The 26,629-nt window shown below is 31.6% G+C and overlaps 1 protein-coding gene across 6 annotated transcripts in view; it reads left to right on the top strand.

Annotated features, from left to right (window-relative positions):
* Positions 1-26,629, top strand: part of LOC118203212 (organic cation transporter protein-like) — a 90,813-nt gene that overhangs the window by 37,594 nt on the left and 26,590 nt on the right. For all 6 annotated transcript variants that reach the window (XR_004760525.2, XR_004760526.2, XM_085824195.1 and 3 more), the window contains exons 3-9: positions 62-165; positions 5,396-5,550; positions 10,415-10,583; positions 14,003-14,132; positions 20,443-20,549; positions 21,417-21,631; positions 24,307-24,488. Coding sequence is in view for 4 of the 6 variants with exons in the window: in XM_085824195.1 (XP_085680321.1) it covers positions 62-165; positions 5,396-5,550; positions 10,415-10,583; positions 14,003-14,132; positions 20,443-20,549; positions 21,417-21,631; positions 24,307-24,488 (1,062 nt within the window). In the remaining 2 variants the exon portion in view is untranslated. The remainder of the gene's footprint in view (positions 1-61; positions 166-5,395; positions 5,551-10,414; positions 10,584-14,002; positions 14,133-20,442; positions 20,550-21,416; positions 21,632-24,306; positions 24,489-26,629) is intronic.

Raw genomic sequence — 26,629 nt, 5'->3', positions numbered from 1 at the left:
TTATGTTTTGATGAAGATATTTTTGACTTCCAGCTCTTTATTTACTGAATGATTTTTTTAGTTTAGTATAGTGTGCAAGAAAAGTTGGAATGGAGCAATGTCGAATTCCATATTTATGGTTGGAGTATTGTTTGGATCTGCTGGATTTGGAGCAATTGCTGACAAGTAAGTTTTTCTTCATTATATTTAGTCTCTAATTGTATTATGGCTCTGGTGTAGAAAAAGATACCCTTTAATATGGCGCCAAATACCAATGCTGTTACCGGTTTTCTGTTAACCCAGAATCAACTCTGTTTCCCCAGTGTTATGTCGCCCCCTTTTTTTTTAACCTGCTAATGTTTTTCTTAAATTTAATCTGCTTGGAACTCATTAATAGAGTTCCAAGCATCTGTTGAATGATTCTAAAATTTAATCTGCTTTGAACTTATTGATTAAGTGATTGAGGTCTACATGATTTGTAGTATGTGTATCACATACTTACAAAACACATTTTGAAATATTAGAATTTTAATTGAATTGACTTTTGATTTTCATTAACTGGCTTATTCTAATTAATTATTGTCCCGTCATTTATATGAAGACATGTTTGTTAAGATAAATGCATTTCCTTCCCTCATATTTAGAGGATAAGAGTAAGAAAGCTATGACTGATTGGTATATGAATTAAGATTTAATTAGTTCTAACTCTGAATGCCAAGTTTGACAAAAGATATGAGTCTGGTCGAACTTAAGTACCAATTGGATGTCGAGGAGAAGTTTGTTGCAAAAAAGGCACTTGAAAATGGCATTCATACCAACACCATTGAGGGCATGTGGAAGCCACATTAAGCATGAGGTTTCGCAAGCTTGATCTTCCACAGTCATCGAATTATATTTCGTATTCCTGCTTTTGTGGAGTTTATGTTGTGTTGTAAATACGGGGATCGGGAGAATTAGGATCAGTTCCGGAACTACATGATTCGCATTATGTGCATGCAGCAGTTGTCTGATGCTGATGATGAGACATAGCCAAGAATACACAAGGCAAGTACTTTTGTTGATTTTCTAAACAGTTTGGGTTAAACTTGTTTTGGGTGATACCCATCTTGGAAACATTAATTTTTTGTGCCATTCTTGATGTCATAAAAATCGGCAAAAAGTATCAAGGGACACCCTATTTATTGTAAACTTTTACTATATTATTTGTATATTTAAAAAATTCTCTTTCTTTTCCTACCACCTCAAAGAAAATTTTATTGTTTATCACTATGCAAATTTTGTGTCCTTGCTAAAAAGAAAGTGTCACATATGTTTGTAGGAAATACTTGTTGCAAACTTCGTATGCAAGCAAACCAATAAAAAAATGCTGCATTTTGAATAATTAAATTTTTCTTCAAATTAGTACAAATGTTTTCGTCAGGCATCAATTTATGGTGGAATAAAATCACAGTATTTTTTTTTTTTTTTTTTTTTTCCTTTTACAGCTTGGCATTGCACTTTAGAACAGCTTGTTTTGTTGTTGTTGTCTTTTCCATGGATTTAATAATAAAGAGAAAGAATGATTGCTAGAACCTCAAGGAGATTGGACTTTTATTTACTTCCACCCCAGTTTTGAGGACTTTTATTTACTTCCACCCCAGCATCTGTGGGGAGGGGGTTGTTGCACAAACTCACTTGTGTATGAATCTAGTGCTGTTACATAGTGTTTTCTCTTGTGTCATTTTACCAAAGTGTCTAAAATTCTTCCTATGTTTAAACATGCACACTAGGATTCAAAGTCTCATAATTTTGCAGCTATTCACTGTTTTATCTGTGAAAGACAGTAGAGAAAACTAAACTGGTTGTTGAGAAGCATAGTTGCATAAAACCAAAGTAAAGTCTTATGAATGTTATCACACTCATATATTACTGAAAATGGTGGACAGAAAAATATATTAAAGGATATTATACAATAATGTTATAAGAAAAAGAAAGTAAGGTAAAACAAGGTTATCTATTCTTTCTTTTCTTCTTCTGCTGTTTATTAAAAAAGATACATTGTGAAACCTATTGCACTCAAAGAAGTATAATTTTGCACATGTGAAATTTTTCATTCAGAAACCAATGCGTATCTCAATTTATTAGACAAAATGATTGTATCGACTGTTGAAAAATCTGGCTTTGTTGTGGTTATTTAGATTCTATAACAGTTCTAGTTTATATGGAATGAATTTTAACCATTCTGCCAAAATTTTCTGAAAAATCTGATATTCTGTGGAATACTAAATTTAAGATATGCCCTTATTACTGATTTTGAGCTTTGTTGGAGGAATCTTGCTTGTTCTACCGATTTATAAGGTTACTTAAGCTGTTCATATAGATATCTTTAATTTTATGTATCATTCATATCTATATTTCCTGCTTAGAAGTGATTTTTTTAAGTTTGATTGATATTTGTGTTTGAATTATGGTAATAAATTCCTTTCTGTTGAATTCTCGAGTTCTGTTTAACTCAAAATAATTTTTCTTCGCTGGCCATTTTATCTCATACATTATATGATGCATGATCTCTGCCTGTATTGAAAGCTGGGAAAGACTTTACATTTTGGCTTCACATATGCCCTAAAGTTTTATTGTAGTTTCTATTACAATGCTCTTTTTTTAGCATATAAATTATTGACAGTATATATTTTATGTAATAACCATACACTTTATTTTTCCGGTGTATATTTGTACATCTTCTGATTTATGGAACAAATCTTAAGATGATTTTTGCTTTTATGAAGAAGTGTGGAAAATGAAAATATCATTTTTTAAATACATTGATGGAACAAAACTATGATCACAGAGATTTAAAGCTTGTGATCATAGTTTTGTTCCATCGATATTTCTTTTGTGATCATAGATTCAAGCTCTTTTGATTGCTTTTGAAGAACTCTTCTAATGAAGTATGTCAAAAGTAAGTCAGAAAAGTATGTCAACCATAGCTGTTAAACGTACTGTTGTATTTAGAGTCATTCATGTCAGTCAGAACAGACATAATAACTGTAGATGTAGTGATATAATAGTTTCAAACAAAATGAAGTATTAATATGCATTCTTGTACTCTCTCCTGTGCACTTGTCTTCTGTATTACTAATTACTGCATAGCTACTTAACATGTCATCATCATTGCCATTATTGCTAAAAATTTATTTCTTATTACCGTCTTTAGCTTTAGAAGATGAAATTACTAGTATTCTGTACATGTTATCTTTATTGAGTTTTTTATGTTATTTTAGGTAGCATGTTTTGGTTTGTGTAAATTAATAGCCATCTTGTAATAGCCTTAGAATTCCTAAATTTATTTCCCATTAAATTACTGGTAATTGCTGTAAACCATCCCAGGTTATGAAAGGTTTCACGGGAGTACTGGGCTTTCATGAAGGAAGGAAAACTTCCGTTCTTATTATGAACTGTAGTAATATTATAAGTACATTTTGCTGAGAAGGTCTGTAGTGAATAATTACCAGTTCAAGTAAGCTACAGTAGTAAAATGTAGTAAACATAAAAGACTTAGTGCTATTAAAAAATTAAAAGAATAATGAAATAAGAGAATTTCAGTTTTTTTTTGTATTAATTTTTTAATAAAATGAAATGTTTAAAGGAGAAAAAATTAAATCTTAGTTGTATTTTTAAAGCATGAAATATGCTGTCACAGTTATGTTTCAAATACAGCACAAAGTCCGAAATCCATACGCGTATTATCCAGAATGATCTAAAATTTGCACCTCAAAACCAACAACATTTTTCTCCTACGCTTTACGCATGCGATTCCCCCTCCACACATAATAACACATCTGGAGAGTCCCGATTCTTAATTTCACTTTGACACTAAATAAAATACCTTCTTATTGAAGAAACTAACATTTTAGCATAAATTTGTATGATCAGTAATTTGACTCTGTTGCTGCATATCTGCTTGGCACACATCTCAAACCGAAACATTCCGCATAGATACATCATTGATCTGATGCCAACTTGACAAATTATTATTTATTATACATTTTCTTTCATCCCTCATGTTTATCAAAACATGACAACTTGAGTAATGACTCGTGTAGCAATGCCTAAACAATTTTTTTGTTATTTTAGTATTTGAATAATAAAGGAGTATGGTAACTTTTTATGTTGACATTACGTTTGGGGATGATTACAGATTTAAGTTAAATGCACTAAAAAATGAGGAGGAAAAATTTATCAAAAATTTCTTTCCATATGCTATAAATAGATTTTGTTGATGATACTCATGTAACCAAAGATTACATTAAGGGTTATTTTAATTAAAAATAACAGATTTGTTATTTACATAAACCCAGAACCAGCACCAGGGCTATTATTGCCATCTGGAGGTGCAGAATTTAGGACCCACAGGGACTGCATCAGGCGGTAAGATCTCTAGCACTGGACCTCAATAGGGTTTAAGTAGATGTGGGAATTTATTTATACGGAATTCTGATAAGCCTTAGGCATGTGCAAGAAATAGACATAAGTATGATAAATAACTTAACTAATACAATTCAGGATTAATTGTCTCAGTGCACGATAGAAGCAAGATAAAATTTAACGGAACAACTTGTCGTTAAACGCCAAGCTCATGATGCATAGCCAAATATGTATAGTGAATGAGAGCTAAATTTGATGATGATAGCTGCTAATTTTAAGGTTTTCAGATATCACAAAACAAAGGTGAAATTTTCCAATTAACGGATTTTGTAAAGAAATGTGGAGAAGCGGTAATAAATGAAGATGATATAGAAGAAGCTTTTCATTGTAATGACAATGCTTCTCAATCATCAATCAATTAATGAATGGCGAAATCTGTAGTATTATTTTAGATTCAGAAAATACCGCTACCGGTAGTGAAGAAAATGACAGAGAAGTTACTGAAAACGAGAAAATTACGATTGACAAGTTAGTCAGAATTCTCGAAACAGCAGGTGCAGGACTTCCAACAATGTAACTGAACAAGAATTTATGTCTCTATACAGAATTAAAGAGAAAGGTATTAACACAAAAATACAGAGCAACTGAAACAACTTACATTGAAAGAAATGTTTAATAAAGTAAACAAATAAGTATTATTTTTTTTTAAAAAATTTTTATACGTTTTAAATCATAAATACTTCATTATTTCATAAATGATGATGATGGGTTGTTTTTTTTTTTTTTTTTTTTTTTTTTTTAATTTTATAATTTCTACATGCCATTATACTAGATTTAAACTGATGATCTAATATCTGCAAAAATCTGGAATCGCGAGAGTCCCGACGAATCTGGATTTCGGACTTTTTACTGTATAACATATTATAGTATATAATATATTTAGAATATATCTGTTTTTCATACTACAGAGTTTTGTTGCAAAATAAACATTTATATATTTGTCAATTTTCAGATATGGACGGAAAAATGTCATGATGTCAGCTTCTTTAATAATGTTAGTTTCATCAGTTGGCACATCCTTTGCTCCAAGCTTTAATGTATTCTCATTATTACGCTTCATCACTGCAGCTGCAGTAAGTGGACTTTTTCAAACTGGATATATATTAGGTAAAACATGTTTATTTTTTTCTGTGTTTTTGCATTCATTATTTTAAAAGTGAATTTTTTAAACATGATTAGAAAAGTTAAAATATAAGTAAATATTTTCTTGTATGCATGGAAAAAGAAAAAAAAAAATAAATAAATAACCTGAGTAGTGGCACTTTCTTATTATCTGCATTCCCACTGAAAAGTTGCTAACTTCTGACATTGTCTAGCATATTCAGACATTGTCTAGCATATTCATAAATGTGTTAGTGTCTTTGGAGAGAAACATTTATTTGAGCATCTTTGTGTATACTTTGTTTTTTTCATTCTTTTTTTGCATGTAAGACATGCAGACTTCTCAGTTGATGTTGTTCTCTTCGTGTCTTTCAATTCCCACTGAAATGATGTAACAACAGAAATGATGTATCTGCTAAAACAAAATCAGATAATTGCACAAATGTGGCATTATGCATAACCTTAACACTGAAATCCTATGATAAAAAGGGGGGAAGGTACATGATACCTTTAAGTGAGCCACATTATACTCTGTGCATGCAGAAAAATAAGTTTTAGATTTCGCAGAATATGACAAAAATGTGGTAAAACAGTGAAATTCATGAAAAACTATCTGGAGACGTGAAAAGCTCTTTGGGGGGGGGAGAGATGCTTACTGACTTAACTAACCACCAGCTGAGTTGCTGTACCGCCTGTTATATGACTATCAGCATTTGTACTCAATTGGTGGCACATTCTAATGTTGATAGGTGTAGCCAAAAATCTCTATAGAATATTAAAATTTATAAAGTAACTTCGAAATATTTGTAACCTGTGCTTAATAAAGAGACCTTGTCAAGACTTTTTTTTTTTTTTTTTTTAAAGTCCAAAATGGCAATTTGCTGTGAAGGACTATTAATTTCGTTTTGGCATTTTGCATTGAAAACTTTAAAAGGCTGTATCACTTTTGAAATCGTTTAAATAATGAAGAATCTGCATAAATGTATGTATGTTTCTTGCATTGTGATAAAACAACAGTCCTAAAGCCATCAAAATTCGAATAACGTAATCTTCCATAGAATATGGGCACTTGGAAGCCCTAATTTGAATTTGAAATTTGTTTTATTATTGATTTAAGATTTTGTACACTTCATCGAATTTTTGATTAAAAAAACTAAACAATTTCAAAGCAAGCAATGGCAACACTGTACGAAAAAAACACTTTTATCCCCAGCGTGCGAGACTGTGTATTGGAAATTCTAAAAATATGCTCATTTTAAAATTAATTTGCGATATTGACGTTAAACTGAATTTTATAATTTGAGTATGTAGAACATGATATGTAATAAATAAAGGTAACATACAAAATATTAAAAAAACACTCCTTTGGATGTAATTTAAAATCTGAAACCTTTCAGATTTTTATATTTTTTTTTATTTAGATACCTTTTAGATTTTTGCAGTTCAATGCCAGGTAGTCTATGAGAGTTTTGAGTTTGTTTCATAGTAGCTTACTCTTTTGGAGTTGTTTCAGCCATACCTGTGCATATTCAGCTGTATACGGCTAGAACTGTAAGCCTTTGGTGATTTTGCACTCGAACCTATAGTGATTGATGGTACCTGTTGAGCTGCACATGCGTGAATCTGTGTGGGGCAATCCGAAGCGAAACAGATAGGCTGAAAAGGGGCCATGTGGTGTCAGGAAATATGTCATTGCTGTGCCTGTAGTGGTTAATTCTTTTAACCCATTAACTGCTAAAACTACAAGGAATGTTTCTTTTCTCATGAAAATAATAAAAAATATTAAAATAAGCATTTATAACATAAATTTACATTGAAAATAAAATAAAAATGCTCTTGGAAAAAGCGAGTGTTGCGTTCGCACAACGTCAGTGGAATAAGACTGCGGATGTTTAGTGAGTAGGATTGTACTCGTGTGATGTTTTGAGAGGAGCGCAGGATTATTTTTTAGCTGTATAACGTTTTATAAATCTGCAAATCACTTTTCTTGTAATTAATTTAATATTAAAATATACATTGTATTTCTTTTACAAATACAGATTATTTCAATTGAAAGATTCAAGCATGAAAAGCTTCATTACAATCATGATGTAAAGCTACATTACATACTTTGCATCTGTAAACAGTCTGGCTATGGTACTCTTTACAGCAAAGTCTTTTGTTATCAGCGGACTTTACGATAAAATGGCTAATTCTACACTCTCAATAGGAGTTTTCAAAAGGAATAATGCATTCTCGCGTCTGAAATTTAAAAGAGACTTTATATTTCCATTAGTAAAAAGTTGTGATATTTAGTAAGTTTAAATACGGTCTCACCTCATATAATTTATCAGTATTGTCAATTTGACTATTGTCAAATGCAAATTCTGCTTCATATTCCTGTACAGCAAATGTGATATTGATTCTCATACAACAGGAACAGAAATGTCCTTATCAAAAGACCAATACATTTTTTCTTGAGGTAAAGAATGATATCCTGTAAGCAATAATATTCCAATAAATCTTCTCATATAGGCTTCAGATGCAATAAATTCTGGTAGTTTTTTTTTTTTTTTTTTTTCCAAGCGTATATGTTTTTTTCAACGAGAAGAGAGTAAATGTCTAAACCATAACGAAAATCGAAAATCTGTGCACTAGTTTTACCTTGTATTTTGTCTTTTATAATTTCTCTTCTATCTCTTTCTTCATGTTCTTCCTGAGACATAACTAACAGTTCCTTTTTTATGCACTCCAAGATTTCGATCTTCTGCTTTTTAAACTTTTTAGTGTGACCTATAACTGATTTTAAAAGGCTGAAACTTACTTCTTACGTGAATTTCAACTTCCCCAGCAGTATCATTTCGTAAAATATCATTATCATTATTTAAAACATTGCCATTCCTTTCTTCTTTGTCAATAGCTTCTGCAATTTCTGGGGGAACAACAACAATATCACTTTCATTCTGGTCATTATTAACATTATCATCATCTGTTTCTTCATCAAAAAATCTTTGAAGGGCTTCTTCTAATGTAAGATACCTTGTTCTAGGCGTTTTTAAACAACCAGAACATCGAAAAGAATGAGTGAAAAAGGAGATTGACTACCCGTTTCCAGCTGAAGGTTGGGTCAGCGCAACACCTGTTTTCCCTTCCCAACACAAACATAAACATTTGACTGAGGTAATGTTCTGATAAACGGTGACCTTGACTCAGCACTTGTTTTCCCTTCCTTCCCAACACAAATATAAACATCTGACTGATGTAATGTTCTGATAAATGGTGACCTTGACTAAAAATAGATCACTCATAAAGACTGTAAGCCTTAAGGCACTGTTGGAAATTATAACGCTCTTTTCTTGTTGTTTCCTGGCAAATTTCACACCTTCTCTGATGGCTTCTCAGAATGCACTTCTGACACGCATTTTAGTTTTTGATCCGTCCTTATAGATTCTTACAACATTAGGAAAAGGTCTATTGGAGAATTCGCTATTTGGTTTTCTGCGTACAGATGGTTTGGATGTAGATCTAAATTTTGCTTATGTTCTTCGTAATCTGTTGAACGGTACATTGTATTATTGAATGTGCTGGTTTGGCACAGTCATGCTACTTTAACTTTTGTTGCCTCAAATGTTCTGTTATAATGGTGATTGGTGGAATTTAAAGCACTTGGGGAGGGAGACCGTTCGATATACTTTGGTAATTGCCAGGAGAAAAGTCTTTCTGCAGAAAGTAATTGCCTTTCGGCATGAATATTGAGGTTTTTGCTCCAAGCTGAAATGCCATGTAGTAGAATTTTTTCTGTTACTGTACGGTGCCATAGTTTTTATAATTTTGGGGATATCCTCCAGTTGCTAGCAGCTGTGAATTTCTGATAATTGCATAGGATTATGAGCTTGTCTCTGATATATTTTATGTGTTGATGCCAAGAGTTTTATCTATTATGAAGCCCAGATAAGGGATATTGTTTTCCAGATTGATTTTCTTATTAGATATCCGTATTAATGGATTTCTGAGTGAAACTGCCATTTTTGGAATGTAAAGTGCTTTACATTTTTGTATCAGTATTTTCAGCTGAAATTTGTCTGGCCATTCTTTAAATAATATAAGCGAATTGTTTGAGTTTTCCTCTATTTCTCTGTGGCTTGTGCCATACCTGATTAACAAGAAATCGTCGGCATAGGCCTGGGTATGTGTGTGGAGAAAGTGTCATACATTTTAAGCGCTTCCTTGACGATTAGGTTCCAAATGACTGGTCCTAAATGGGGGGGGGATACTTGGCTTGCTACATATGTACTTTTGGAGGATATCGTAGGTTGACACATAACTAACTATTTTTGGGTGACGTGCGTTGCCTCATATTTCCTTGGCTTTTTGGTGGGAATGCAAATAATCAGAAAGTACCTGAGTAATATTCTTTTATTCTATAAAATTATATTATTCTTTTCATTCACTTTTTTATTCATATTACAGGATAACATTCGTCATTTTATTTCGTAAAATTTATTGCTCTCATTAACTTTGTTATTCATATTACAGAGTAACATTCTTATGATATGTTATAATGATGTAATGATTTATATATAACTGAACAATGTTATTTATTAATATATAATAATAGTATAAAAGCTACCAAAACAAATAGGTCAAAAACAAAATATCTAATAGCTGTCTGTAACATTTTTTTTATTTTAATTTTTGCTTCTTGGCTTGAAAAAGAAAATGTGTCTAGTCTTTATGCTTTTTGAGTATAGTATTCTTCAGAATATTTAAAATTTGCTGATTCTACATTGAATTATTCTTTTTGAATATATTCACTTAATTTTAAAAGAAATGTTTGTATGCTCATTTAATTCTGACAACACGTTAATTTAAGGTTTCTGTTTTCTTCTAGCTGTAGAATTCATCGGAACTTCCAAGAGACTTATATGTGCTAACATTATGCAAATAGTTTTTGCTGTTGGTGAATTAATTTTGGGATTTATTGCTTATTTTGTAAGAAAGTGGAGAGTCTTAGAATTGATTATATCAGTACCATCTGCTATTCTAATTGTATATTATTGGTAAGAATTATTTTACTCATATGTACTGTTCTATTAATTCACTTTATGCTTGTTAATGATTTCTTGTTAATGATCTGCTTTTTGTATTTTTATGTAAATTTAATTCTGTGTAACTTATCAAAAAACAGAGTTTTAGTGACAGTTTTTGTTTATTTATTCTTATAATTAAAATGTAAACCTGTTAATTTTATGTGTTGTAAGAAATTGGATAAAAATGCAGAGATCAGTGCCTAGCATATTCCAACGTTTTAATAATTGTAAACCTAATTTAAAAAATTTTAGGCTTCTTTTAAATAAAAGTTTCGGCGATTCCAGATTGGGGATTTTTCCGGATATTAGATCATCAGTTTAAATCTAGTAAGATGACATGAAAATATGAAATCGTGATTTATGACTAATGAAGTATTTATGATCTAAAGGGTATCAAAATTTACAAAAAAAAAAAAAAAAAAAAAAAAAAAAGCTTAATATTTATTTGTTTACCTTATTAAACATTTGTTTCAATGTAAGTTGTTTAAGTTCCTCCTTTTTTTGTGCAAATACTTTTTCTTTAATTCTGTAGACAGACATAATCTCTTGTTTAGTTATATTGTTGAAGTCCTGTCACTGCTGTTTCGAGAAATCCAACTAACTTGTCAATCAAAATTTTCTCGTTTTCAGTAACTTCTGTGTCACTTTCTTCACTATCGGTAGCGGTATTTTCTAAATCTAGAACCATACTACAGATTTCGCCATTCATTAATTGATTGATGCTGAATTGATATTGATTGATGATGATTGAAGCATTGTCATCACAATGAAAAACTTCTTTTATATTATCTTCATTTATTACCGCTTCTCCACATTTCTTAAAATCCGTTAATTGGAAAATTTCACCTTTTTTTTGTGATATCCGAAAACCTTTAAAATTAGCGGCTACATCATCAAATTTAGCTATTTTTCACTCTACATATTTGGCTATGCATCATGAGCTTGGTGACAAACAACAAATTGTTCCGTTAAATTTTATCTTGCGTCTATTGCGCACTGAGACGATTAAGCCTGAATTGTATTGGTTTACTTATTTATTATACTTATGTCTATTTTTTTAACATGCTTTAGGCTTATCAGAGTTCTGAATAAATAAATTCCCACATATACTTAAGCCTTTTTGAGGGCCGGCCCTAGATATCTTATCGCTTGATGCAGACTCTGTAGGTCCTAAATTCTGCGACTCGGTGCGGACGTAAGAGCCCTGGCACAGGTTCTGGATTTATGTGAATAACAAATCAGTTATTCATAATTCAAATAGCCCTAAATGCAATCTTTGGGTCTATGAGTATCATCAACAAAATCCAGTTTTAGCATATGGAAAGAAATTTTTGGTTAATTTTTTTCTCGGCAACATTTTTTAGCGCATTTAACTTAAATGTGTAATCATCGCCAAGTGTGATGTCAATATAAATATGTTTAGGCATCGCTGCATGAGTCAATTACTAACATAAAAAAAAAAAAATGTTTTAAGCATCGTTACATGAGTCATTACTCAAGTTGTCATGCTTTGATAAGCATGCAGTGATGATGAGTATGCTGACACTTAACACTACATCAAAAATTCTGAACATGCGCTGCTTTTAAAATTTTTGTGATATTTCTGTTGAACTGTATATGGTGTCAGTATGAAGAAAACGATGCTGAATAATAAAGCTAAAAAGACACCTACAGACAAAAAAAGTGGGTTAGAAGGAGTGAGTGCAAGAGAAGACTGGTAGACTACGAGCTCAGTGAGAGTGTAGAAAACCTTAACAAACCCTTTTGGGCGAGCATTAAAATCTGATACTTATTTTTTTTATTTATTTATTTTTCTCCGCATTGCTGCTTGAAAATTTTATTTAGCTCATCAGTAGTCAGTAGGGTCATCTTTCAAAACTGAAATCCACCAACAGTCGGTGATGCATCATAAACCGAGGCCTGCATTGTTACCCAAGATATTTTTTGCCTACAAAAACTCATCATTAACCAAGTTGTAATCTGAGAATTATGTACCCCTGCCTTCTACATTAAGAGTCTAATATCAGTACATGGACAGAAAAAAAATTAATTTTACAAACTGCAAGAGACAAAGAGCTTGAATCTGCTAGGTGATTAATTAAATCCCTTTGTGCTTTTCTGCCATTCAGATGGAAATGAAATTTGCAAAGAGGACAGTCCTTTTGTTGCAGATTCCAGTTGGTTTCTACCTTATTCAAAAAGCATTCCCTTGAATTCTTCCTGCTGAAATTAGAGCCCACCAGTGGCCGAGCAGTAAAGTCGCTGAACACTGGTAGTTCAGTCAGAGGTTCGAATCCTGCAAACGGGATGGCTGCATGGGCATTTTCGGGGTTTTCCCCATATATAATGTGTATATGAGCCAGTTTCCCTTAGAAAGTCATCCATGAGGGCATACCTCCCCTTAGGCAGATAGCCCTTGAAGCTTAGCCATAATCACACACACTTCCTGCTGAAATTAACTCTGAGAAACTCGGACAAATCCCTTTGAACAGTTTTGCATTATTCTGGGAAAATGAGCATGCATATCTTCACATCTAGCATCCTTAATTGATTTATGAAAAATTTTAGAAGTCATTTGGCACACCATGTCTGTGAAATACTTCTGTAAATTTGTCATATCCATGCCTCATCTGGTAGTTGTTATCAAGGCTAAAAAGCAGCATGCCATTACTAATTGTATATCCCTAATTTAGTGGTACTTCTTTGAATCAGGAAACTCCCATATAGCATTACATGTAATAAGAAATTTGATCTGCAATTGTAGTTATTTGGTAAACTGATATTTTTTGTTCAATCAAATTTGCTGTGTGCAAACAGTTTGTGGAAAGTGTTTAGAGCTCTTAGCATTGTATGTTTTTTAATTTTATTTTATCTTATTTGTTAAATAAATGGACTATTATTTCCCTAACAGGATAGGCAGCTACTTTTTATGCTTAAACTGGTGGAATTTAGACTTTTGCACAAGACTTTAACATTTATTTAGCTGAGTATTCATGCAAAGGAGCAAAACAGTTTGAGGGTGCAATTTTATTTGTATTTCATAAAATTGTTGTACATTTTAATTCCCTTCGTCTAAAAATTTTCATTATATGCAAACTAATATGATCTGTATTTATTTGTGATGAGGAAAATTGCCTGGTGCAACCTTCCTCTTTCAATGTTATGTCTATGAAAAAAAATATCTTGGTTAGTGTCATTGGTCTAGGAATCTAGGAAAAAAATATCTTGGTTAATGTCATAGGTCTAGGAATGAATTGTTACTTATTATAGCATATTATTGCATCTGCATCTGTTTAAGTGTATATTTGAATTTTGTTACTTCATTATGAGTGCATAAATAGGGCATTTATTTCACCTAGATTACAATATTTTTATAACTCTTTTTACAGGTTTTTGCCAGAATCTGTTAGGTGGTTAATTTCTAAAGGCAAACACAATAAGGCAAAGCAGACTATATTAAAAGCTGCTAGGTGGAACAATGTTGCTGTACCTGAACATCTGCTTAGAGCATCTGAATATGTAAGTAATAAATTATTTCTTTGTAGAAGAATTTTTAAGTTCATATGAAAATTAATAGTTGTATGTGGATTCCATAATCATCTTTGTTTAAAAAGGAAGCAAGTATCAGCAAGTAAATAAGTCACAAAATAAGCAGTGTAATAATATTTAATTTTCTAGAACAGTTTGAAAACATGCAACAAACTGCTGTTTTTTTTTTCATTTCACACCATGAAGTTTTTTAGCAACAAAAGCTGATTATTAGCCCAAAATTTTGTTATCACAGAAATGCTGAGTATACTTAAAAGTAATTTTCATTTTCCGCACACTATCAGAGGCCCAAAAAAAATGACAAACTGTGAAGTGAAACTTACCTGGGTAGTGTAAAGGTGAACATTGTAGAAGGCTGTGTTTAGTAAAAAAGAAAAATGAACAAGGTTTATTCATTTCTTAACAGTTCTATTTACAGCACAACAGGGCAGTGTAGTCAGTCTTCCACCCAAATGTGGGCACCTGAAAACCCGAATTTTGAATTTCAAATTTGTTTTATTATCTGTTTCATATTTGTAAAACATTAAGGATTTTTTATTAAAAAAACTCAACAATTTCAAAGTGAGCAGTGACAACACTATATGAAATAAAGCATTTTTATCTTCAACATGCTACACTTTTTATCAGAAATTCTAAAGATATGCTGCTATGATACTGGAAATTTTAAAGGTTATGCATTTTAATCAAGCATAAAGTAATTATACATTTAAAAATATTTTGTGATTTTGCTGTTGAATTGATTTTTATGAGGCATAAGTGCCTAGTTACGTACGGCGTAAGTGCCTACCATGATATTTAATAGATAAAATAAGCACACAAAATGTTAATAATAGAAAGAAAAAAAATTGTAAAGCCATCTTAATAAGAAAATAACATTAATATGATGAACTGAGACTGGAGGGGGACCCAGAAAAATGTATGCCAACACTTAGCGCTGCATTGGGATTTCTAGATGTATATACTGCTATGCTAAAATTTTTGTAATTATGCTGTTAAATTGTATATGTTGTGAGTGCGAAGAAAATAATGCATAATAGTAAAGTAAAAAGAAGATAAAAAAGGGGGGGTTAGTAGGAGTGAGTGACAGTAGACTGGTAGACTGCGAGGCCAGTGAGTTTGTAAAAAAACTTAACAAACCCTTTTGGATGACTGTTAAAATTTGAATTTTTTTTAATTAATTAATTATGACAAATTAAATGCTGTTCGGCTAGCTAAAATACCTTTATGGAATTTGTCTTAAAAGAAACTGAATATTACTTTTGTTATTGGAAGTTAACAGAATTTAAAAAAAAAAAAAAAAAAAAACCACATTAGCAGATGGTTAGCAATGCATAGCAGTCAAATATAATATCTGGTGCAACATCAAATTGCTAAATTTTATTTTATGATTTTGAATTTTACAGTACTCATTTTCCAATACAGAAGAATTGGATAGAAGACATCCAATACCGGAGAAAGAGTAGCAATATTATATGTAAAGAAATTTTAACTGCAAAATGCAGTTGTTTTGATGGTTTTATTACTAAAGATTTACTGTAGAAAGGATGGTAAAAAGATCTATAATTTTGTGACTAAATTTTAAAATAAGTCATGAGAAAATTAGTGAACCAATTAGAGGTGGGGGAAAGCTTGAAACTGATGGCAGAGATATTTTGAATGCTTTTATTTGTTTTTATTCTAAAAGACAAAGGTTGATTGAATTATGATCTTAAGAAAAAACAGAAGCTCATCAGAAGGCAAATTAAAGAACGTTGTTCTTCTCAGCTCAAAGAACTAGGACATGATGTTTCCATGGTGATTTTAGCATACTGGAACCTAAGGAAGCCATTAAACAAACGAAAAATGGAAAGGGTCTAGGAAAGGAATAAACTTCTAGATGATTTTAATAGGTACCAGCCTGTTTCCTTGTCTTGCATTATATCAAAAGTCATGGGGTGATAGTTTTTCATCTTAATTGGTATATCAAGACAAATAATCTTTTGTCTGCAATACAAATAGATTTTAGAACATTCCAATCAATTAGCCAACATGTCGCATTCCTGGGCCAATCTATAAAAGATGCCCAGGATTATCGACATTCTGTCTTTGAGGCAGATTTTTGAAAGGGTTTGGAAATTAAGGATTATCCAAAACTGCAGTGTTTAGGTGTTGATGGCAAGATGCTCTGGTAGATCAAAGATTTTCTTTCTCAACACTTCTGCACAACTCTCTTTGGGAGATAACACTTCAAAATTTAAGCAAAATGAAATTAGTCTACCACAAGGAACTTTCCATAACAAAAGTAACATTAAGTTTCTTTTAAGACGACTTCCATAAAGGTTATTTTACTTGAACAAATAGCTCTTAATACTAGCCCCATCCTATTTAGTATTTTTATAAATGATCTCTCTGACTTCTGATGGATTGACAAAACTGGCTGTATTTGCAGATGATTTAGTGCTTTGGTGTATCTGTGAGGAAAAAAAAGGCCAAACTGAGCTTAATACTGTTTTGAATCTAGACTTGGACTTGAGCGTTAGTGCAAGAGTAACAATAAATCATGTAAAGTAAATAAAACTACCGTAATTTCCGGAAGAAAGGCCGCATCAGCGTAAACACCGCACTCGAGAAAAATGGCGGGAAAAAAATTAAAATTACACAGAAACGCCACAATAGATTAAATTGCGCATGACATCATCGTGGGCCGTATAGATGCAAAAACTCAACCTAAGTTCTGATATATGACATACCAGTTAAGAAAAATGCATGAAATGAAACCATAACTCAACAATAAATTAAAGGTAAGAAATGTATAGCTGCTGTGCCGTTTAAAGACATTTTCAAAAATTTTCCGCTCCCTAATTAAAAACTATCCAACAAGTACTTGTACCCAAACTGATGGGATCTGTATTTGGCAGAATGCCAAGAAAAATCCATTCATGCTGAAGGGGAAATATGTTAGAGTTCGTTATTTCGAGGCAGGTGGAGTCGTGTCTGCCTTTGAAAAAAATTGCAGAAAAGGCAGGGGTGGGGAGAGGATGGGTCCTGGAAGATTCATCGAATAGCAGAGGAGAGAGACTATTCAAACTGATGAGAATGTTGATTTGAAAGGGGGAAGAATGTTATTGTTCTGAGATCTCGTTTAGGGTGAATAAGGCATGTAGGTCCGTTCAAGGGAAAGAATGTAAACAAAATAACGTTCGCAAAAAGCAACTGAGTGGTCTTTTGTGTGGGAACAGCACCAGTCTATGCACAATGAGAAGGCCATCCAAACTATGTACAATGACCATCATAGGAAATATTTTATTTTTAGTGCACCTAAATGTCACATGGGTAGAAACGCCGCACCCGCTGAAAATTTAAGTTTTAAACACGTAAACGCCGCGGCGTTTCTTCCGGAAATTACGGTAACTTATCTTTTCAGGATAGACATATACAGCTTAATGATTTTTCAATTTACATGGGCTAAATCTTTGACAGCGAACTAACTTGGAGGGAACATGCCGAGCATGTTATCTAAAAAAGATTCCTTATTCTTAAATGGCTAGAGTTAAATGGGGTTGTAACAGAGAGACTGTAAATATGGTTTATAAAATGTATATTCAGATTACTACCCTATTTATAAATGGCTTCACATATATACAGGTGCCTTCTGCACTCTAGTCAAGGATCTGGGACTGGTATTTTTTGTGAACTTTTCATTTTTTATGTGCCATTTGGAAAAGATCCATTTTGGTAGTGAGCTGGAATCAATCTATGTAACTCTTCAGCAACTTTCCATTTGCCAGAATTTCCTTTAAAGGGCTGTGATCCTCTTCAATTCAACATCTGCTCTTCAGGCTTTATGATCTAATCAGGAGAATAAGAGCCCTTATATCCAGCAGTGCAAATCTCTACATAATTCAGCGTGAAGTTTCTTTCCAGTGTGTGCCCCCCCCCACCGTGACCTTTTTGCAAAAATAGATTGCAGTTTAATTCAGAAACCAGATAGAAATTTGCCCTTTTATTCTTCAAAACTGGAGATTAAAAGATCTTCAGATGGTCCTTTCATACAGTAGCTGCTCATTTTTCCTGTAATAAATCCTGGAGTGTCCTCAACACCATTTCCATCTTGTTCCTCATGCAGCTGAGGTGCTTTTTTTAGACTTCTGACTGAATATGACTGTCTCTGTGCCCATTTATTTTGTTTTAATATTGTCAACTCTTTTGTGTGTATTGTGTGTGTTTATGTTCAACTGGACAAGATATGACCACTGCTGACATTGATGAATGCTTAAGATTATCTTATTTTAATTGTCTTGCAGAAAAATATTGGAGAGCACACAGCCTTATGACCTAGTGACCAACAGGCTGCCATGTGATAAATAAAAACAATGCTAATTGTAAATGAGAGATAAAAAAGAAAAAGGTCATTTCATAGATTGTCATTCAAGTGTTCTAGAAATTAATTATGGATAAATATGCTATAACAAATCAGGATGAAATTTTAAACTATTAGATACAACTTGCTTAATATTTGACTTCATATAAATATAAGATTTTAAATAGATAGGGTTTTATTATATTTTGGGGGAAATTATCCATGATACTTTGCAAAAAAATTTATTTCAATCTTGAGACAGCCATAAGGTTTTTAAATTAATTCAACCAATGAATAGCTAATATGAAGAAATAAAAGCAACTATGCTCAAAGTAATTAAACACTAGATTCGTGACTCGTGCAGCCCATAAAAGTCCTTAGGTGTTTTTTTTAATGATTTTTTGTGTTTAATTTGGCTCCAGATTTCCAAAAAGTTTTTAATTTTGCTTATCTAACATTTCCATCTCCTTTCCTCTGACTGTCATTCTATATTACTATTATATATGAATATGGAATTCAAACCATGCATTTCATAATGGAGCCATTGCAAACTGATGTTGTAAACAACAAGGAACAATCAGCCACCATGGAATGAAAATTCAGGGTGTTGTCTGATTAGTTGTTCATCCAGCCTTTCAAAACAGGTGCTATCAATAAAAATACTGTCTCCATTGCAAAATAAAGTTTTTATATGAAGTCCAAAAGCTTTATTTTGAAATGCCTTTACCTTATTAGCCATGCTTTTACTTACTATGATGAAAGTATGGATTTCAAGAAGTCAAAGCATAAATTTCATTAAGATCCTGCTTCACTGTATATCTGGAAATTCTTCAAGGGTATGTTCAAAAGTCATGAATAGGACACTGGAGAAAAGGGCAGAATATTGTTAAAAAAAAAAAAAAAATATCTGCTAGTTACAGAACTACCTAAATTGGGGGAAGGACCACATGTTTGTACCTTAGCTTCTGTGCCATTATGAAAAATTGGGACATCTAGAGCATTCCTTAGAAGAAGAAATGAACATGAAACAGTATTTAATAGTTATATTGGCAAACATATTCTTGGTAATAATTTTTTGGTACCAAGAAACAAAACATCAAAATTAATTCTAAAAGTGAAAACAACCAAATTAACTCAGAAAAACAGAATTTACTTTTAAAAAAAATTGTACATATTACAAAGGAAAAAATATGAAAAGGAGCATCCTCATAAAGCATATATTTTTGACACAATGTGCAGTTGTGCAAAACAGAAAAAGTATGTCAAAAGATTATTACTCAAACAACAGTGTTGGCAGCATTTGCCTCAGAAAGATGGTTTATTTGGGGGAGGAGAGGTTGAAATCAGTTGCAAAAACTTCAGTGGGCATAATTACAGACAATGGGAATAACAAATCAATAGTATTTATAATTTGAAAATATTCGATGCAATAGCAGATAAGTGTTACCAAAACTGGTTATGCGACTGCGGATGTTTTGTCATTAGACATTTTTGCTGAGAGTATGAATTTCTGTATGAAAGTACTAAATGAAGGTAAAAATAAAATAAAAACCAGTGATAGTAACTTTTTGAAGCAAATTTTTTTTGGGGGGTGTGCAGGATTTGGACTATAGTGTCTAACAAATTTCATTGACCAACACATAATCATGCATTTGAAAATTTTTAGGATTTTAATTTCTATGGGAACTTTTGGGGGGGGGGGGGATTGAGCAGGAATAAGTTTAAATGAAGTCCATCAAAAAAAAAATGTGTATCATTTAATAGGCTGTACAAGAAATTCATGTGGTGTCCACATCAAATTTTTTATGAAAAAGATGGTGTCTGTAAATTCAGGAAATGAATACTTGTTCACATTTTCAAAGAAGGAGATTGTGTAAGAATAACTTTTAAAAATTAAGTAATGTTTTAAATGTATAAATAGTAAATATTCGTTGTTTTCAGAGTAATGCGGATCCTGAAATTGATGAGCGACAACAGTCAAATTCACCTATGAACTTAGTGCGTACATCTCAGATGAGAAAATGGACAATGAATATTTCTTTTAATTGGTAATGTTTTCATAGTTGATTGTTAATAATTCTTTTTTAGACAGAATAAAAATGTGCACAAGTGTGAAGTTCCTATTTATTAAGTTTTATTGTCAAAAAAGTTTAGTTCTGTTGATATTGAGAGTACATTAATAATTAATAAATTAATGTTAAATGTTAGTAGTTTAAATTTCAACATTTTGTGTACAGAAATTTAATTTCCTTGGAAAGTCTGATTACTGTCTGATTATGGAGATCGTCGTTTGTTAGGATACAGTTAGTCTTCACTTTCAATTGTAAGATGAAAAATTTTCAAAGATTTTCTGCAGTTTTCATTTAGTATACCTGGAGCAGTAAGATATATTGCACTTTATGTGCATTTGCTCTGCAGAGAATCCTATACTTCAAAAAATTGCAATGATATATGCACTGTGTCATAAGGAGACTCTTTAACATTATTTCAAAACTGAAAATGTAGGTTCCTTTTGTAAAGAATTATTGCATCCCCTTCTCTGTGCATGCTGTCATGATGTAAGTGGTTAGCACGTTCAGCTAGCTGTTGCAAGATCCATGGTTTGAATCTCAACAAGGAAACAGGAATTTTCCATGTTTACATAGTCCAAAATGTTTAAAGTGCTCAGTGGTGGATGATAACTCATCACCAGCTGGATTTATTTGGCTGGGTCTCATGCCTTTCCCAGTTACCCCGTAAGTATGTGGGGGTTATATAAAGAAAGCAGTGTTTTTTTTTTTTTTTTTTTTTTTTTTTTTCTTCCAGGTTTGAATACTAGATAAATAGGTTTGTGTTAAGGTAATTTATATGCTTATTTAAATTTACTTTTAAACATTCTGCATTTTCCATATTGTAATTTTTTTTAATTATTACAGGGTTGTAAATGCTATGGTTTATTATGGCTTATCATTGAGTGCTGGAAAATTAAGTAAAAATACTTATGCCAATTTTGCAATATTAGCTGCAGTGGAAATCCCAGCTGTATTTCTGGCTACTTGGGCTTTATATTATTGTGGTAGGAGAAATGTTTTATGTTCTGTAATGGTATTTGGAGGCCTTGCTTGTGGGTCAACTGTCTTTGTTCCTCAAGGTAAGCAGTAGTGTTTAAAACATTATTTCATGTTTTAATGTGATTATATTAAAGAAAATATTGAAATAAAATAGAGTAATAAAAATCATTATTTTTAGCTCATACATTTTATTTAATAGTTTCATCAAAATATTTTGCTACCATAAAGTTATGCAACTTAATTGAGGTTTTTTTAAAAAAAAAGTGATGCCATTATGTTTGATGCTCAAGATCCATTTTTGATAATGTGGTTTTTTTTCTACTTAACAATTCACACAAATAACCGACAAGCATGTAAATGTATCTATCTATACATGAATATTTATGAGTACTGCCCAGATGGTTAATGCTGGATTGAAGAAAAGCAACTATAATGCAATTATTCTTACATGCAAAACTTTGAGAATTTGCTTTTCTCCGTTCTGGCATGCCAAAAGTATCAAAAAGTAGTTATTTGAAAATCTGTATTTTGTTTCATGGAATTATATAATAACCTGTTTAGTAAATAATATATTTTTATTTATTTTAAGTAACTTATTTAATCATTCTGTTTAATTTTTAATACAACTGTACTCATTAGAATTAATTTTGGTACTTTCTGAGTATTTACACGTTGCTAAAAAGCTACCGAACAGTATTGATCAGGCAATGCACCATATGACCAAAAATATTTATATGATAACTCACAAAGTTCCCAGAAATTATTTAATGAGTAGCATAGTTATATGTGTAATCACACCCCATCCACCCACCCAGACAGCTCTTCGGATATTTTCATCAGTGTGGCTGCAGATTGTTATCCCTGCTATTCGAATTTCAGTGGTTTAGCGTAGCAGTCGACTACATACTTCAATTTTGTCATCATTGGCAAAATCTTGGGTAAACTTTCTGTGTGCATAGAGTGTAATGCAACTCCTTTATGGCATAATGTACTTGTATTTTCCTTTTCAGTCTCACTGTCAGGCAAGTGAGATAAGCCAAAAAAAACAAACAAAATTGAGATATTCTAACTTTATCTAAAAATAAAAGTTAAATTTTTGTTTAGTTGTAGAAAAACAAAATAAATATTTTAACAATTTGTGGCACACTTACTTTAAAGTCGGAATTTCAACAAAAAAGTTGTATGCAGTCTAGCTAGGTCTAAAGGAGTATACAGATAAAATTTTGTAAAAATTGCACTTACTGTTTTAATTCTGTGGGGGTTCCATGTGTTGGAACACTGCGCCGATAGAGCTCTTAAATGTGCGACTAAGCGAGCATTGCAGTGAAGCACAGAAATGAGTAGAAGCTTTTGTATAGTAATGAAAAAACGCTGTATAATGGTTGTATGCATGGTTTTCTGGATATATACAACATTCTTGAACAATATGGATAAATGAAATAAATATATATGTATACACAAGTCCTATATACAAAAATATTGACAAATTTTTTCGATTTCTTAGCTTCATGAAATTGCTCAAAGCATATCACAACTTTTTTGATAGAAGCACAAACCGACTTTGCAGGTTTTGAACACAAAACTTCTGTTCCATGCAATGATATGTTTAGAATTCCAATTAAAAACTTGAGGTTGTGTAGAGGGGCCTGGGTGAGATGGATTATCAACCTTCTCATCAAATAAATGAGTTTCATCCAACATATCATCATCGGATTACATAAGTTGATCAGGAGTATATATCTCAGTATCTCTGCTATCTTCATGCTCTGATTCAGAATCAGAGGGTAATTCATGAAGCACTTTTAGAGCTTTGAAAAGAGTTAGACCTCTCCACACCATTTATGGAAAATTGATACTAAAAAATTAACTACAATTAATAGTAACGATAAAGGAAACTAAGTTAATAAGATATACATACACAAAAAATATCTACACAATTATTGAAAATAAATGGGTTATGAACTAAAAAGTGACAGCAAAAAATTTGCGAAGCTGCCTAAGTAAAGATGACTTGAGATACTGATAAATTCCCACCTGAAAACTACTCACAAAAATTTCAAGGTGCCTATATTAGGGCTTTCGTAGCACAAACCACACCTCACCCCTCAAGACTGCTTCATTTGAATTCATTCCACCCAAAACAACGGAAATAGAAAACATATACAACAGATGTCTTCTCCTAAAACAGATGTTCTGATATATAATAACATGAAATCGCTAAAGGCGCAGTGTTCCCACTAATGTAACACCCTGTTTTATTCAATGATTCAGCGCATGCTTTTTGTATGAAAAATTTAAAAATATATGTATAACAAATAATATAAAGTACAGCCATAAAAATTATACAGAAATTATTTTTCAAACAAATTGTTTTTATCACAAAAAAAAAAAAAAAAAAAAAAAAAAAAAAAAAGAAAAAAGAAAAGAAAAGAAAGAAAGAAAATAAGTGGATTTTAATAACACATCATAAATGAAAATTCTGAGTCTCTTTGTGATATGCTGCCATCTACTATTTAAAAAGAGAAGTTCAAAGTATATTATAAAGGCATTTTTATCCATTTACGGTTGAATTTAACGGTTTCAGAAGCAATTCAAGATGGGTGTTCCATGTAGTGCAACACTAAGCAACAAAGGGTTAAGAATAAAATTTGGAGATAAAAATGCACTTCATTATTCTATCTAAAAACAAATTCTTAGTAATTAATCATTATAAACTACTATACTTCTTATTTTTTCCCTTTATTCCACATGATAGCTTTATCTTGGGTTGCAGTGATGCTTGCAGTTATAGGGAAGAGTGCCATAGCTGCATCTTTTGCCATCATTTACATATATTCTGCAGAGATTTATCCTACTGTCCTGAGGAGCACAGGAATAGGTTTTAGTAGCATGTGTGGAAGACTTGGAGGTATAATAGCTCCATTCATCAATGAATTGGTAATTTGAAATATTGTATTCTGTAATAATAATTAATTTATTAATAGAAGGTGATGATGAGTATTTTTACTGTGGGTTTTTGAAAAATAAGCCTTTATAAGCCTGAAATCTGAAAATTCAGTGTAATTGTGTGCCATGATCTCCTCTGAACCTAAATATTTTATTTACAGAGTTGTATTTCTGTAAGTTCTGTAGTATTCTGTAGTTCATTTATTTAGATGATTTCTTTGCTATATACTGCTAAGTTTTTAACTGAGGTAATTGATTTATTTTAGTTTTAAGACTTGAATTTGAAGTTTTTGTTATAATGCAAAGTAAAATATCTGAACTTGGAGGAATTTCCCCATCTTTCTTCCTGAGTGACTGGTTATTGACATATGCCAGTATGCAACTATTTGCGATTGGAATGAGAAATGAAAAAGGAAATCTACCAGGCTTGCTTCATGAAAATTAACACTCATTTGTTTTAAGTCATTTATGTAGGCAAAGCTTGAAATTACCATATACAACAAAATAATTTCATGAGTGATTGACTAAATATTTTCCTTCTCCCCACCAAAAAAAAAAAAAAAAAAAAAGGTAATTACATATGAATATTAACCTGTGGAAAAAATAATGTATTTTTTAAATATATTTTTCATTTTTGATATAAAATTAATTAGTTTTTAATTAGTTTTTAGTAGTTTTTAATGTAAATTTAAAATATGTACATGGTACTAAAAATTCAATATTTTTCTTTGTGATCATATTTAATATTTTATATTTCCATCCTTTCTTTCAAGATATTGAATTATTTTTTTAGGCATATTGTCAGGAAAAGGTTAAATTTCAAACCATACATTACGTATGGCATTTTAACTTATAAATTCTTAAGTACAGTCAAAAGTCGTTAATTCGGACACCCATAATCCGGGATGATCTATAATCCGGACCTGAAAGCTACAAACTTTCTGCGCATGCGCATAATACGTTTACGCATATGCGTTTAATGTATAACGGATGGTATAAGTTAAGCTAAAATTATCTAATTCAGTTAATATTGCAGATTGTGTTGTTCCTTAATCTTCGAATTGGATCCGGCTTATTATTTTTTGTAGACTGTTAGAGCAATTTTATAAAAGTAAGCTTGAACTTTCGATTATGTCAGATAGAATTTCCGATATATATTTACTAATATGTAAAAAGGATCTACAAAGCGAAAGTGTGTTTCGAAGTCCATTAAACAAAAAGTGGAATTGCTGCAAAAAATGGATAAAGGCATATCCTTTGTTTCTCTAATCATTCCGAAATCTGTTTATCAATTTCACGCTGCTCTGCGGGGTAGGGGAACGTCGCGGCGCTCAATGAACTGGAAGTTGATCTGTCAGCACTATCCATATCTTCAGGGCAGATGTTTTTATTTTATTCGGCTTATGGTTCATTACTAAATGTAGTATTTCATCTCGATGTACTCTGTCTTTTATATGATTTAAATCAAATTCATTATAAATATCACGAATACACATCAAATAGTTTTCTGGTTGCAATTTTCTAATTTCGACTATGCGTAATGTATGCTTTACGCATGCGCGCGTTGAAAGAAATGTTTAATAAAGTAAACAAAATAAATACTAAGTTGTTTTTTTTTTTTGTTTTTTTTTTTTAATTTTGATACCATTTAGATTTAGATCATAATTGTTCTTTATTTCATAAATTGCGGTTTCATATTTTTAATTTTATAATTTCTGTATGCCATCTTACCAGATTTAAACTGATGATCTATAATCCGGAATCGCCGAAGTCCCGACAAGTTCGGATTAACGACTTTTGACTTTACGACTTGTGTGAGCATATGTGAATCATATTAACATGTTTCATACATTGTTTCTGACATTTATGTGGATTTATTTTCCTCCTAATGACTTACGATATGCCAATAGTCATTTAAGAAGTTTAAATAAAGCTTGGAATTCTTATTATATAAAAACCAAATTGTCCTCAACTTTTGCTGAGTTGCCATTCCGAACCATCACTGATCTTCCTTTATTACTGATCTCTGAATTATTAACTCTGTTGGGTATCCGTTTCTTCCTGCAGTTCATCCTAGTATTAGTGAAAACAGTCTGATTTATGCAGATTAAAATGTTTCTGTAAAAACTTAT

This window comes from Stegodyphus dumicola, chromosome 9, assembly GCF_044657685.1.
Source record: "Stegodyphus dumicola isolate Sdum_Otavi_A_Nest chromosome 9, ASM4465768v1".
Taxonomy (NCBI): Eukaryota; Metazoa; Arthropoda; class Arachnida; order Araneae; family Eresidae; genus Stegodyphus; species Stegodyphus dumicola.
Note: the sequence above shows the minus strand (reverse complement) of the source record. Positions and strands in the feature narration are given on the sequence as shown.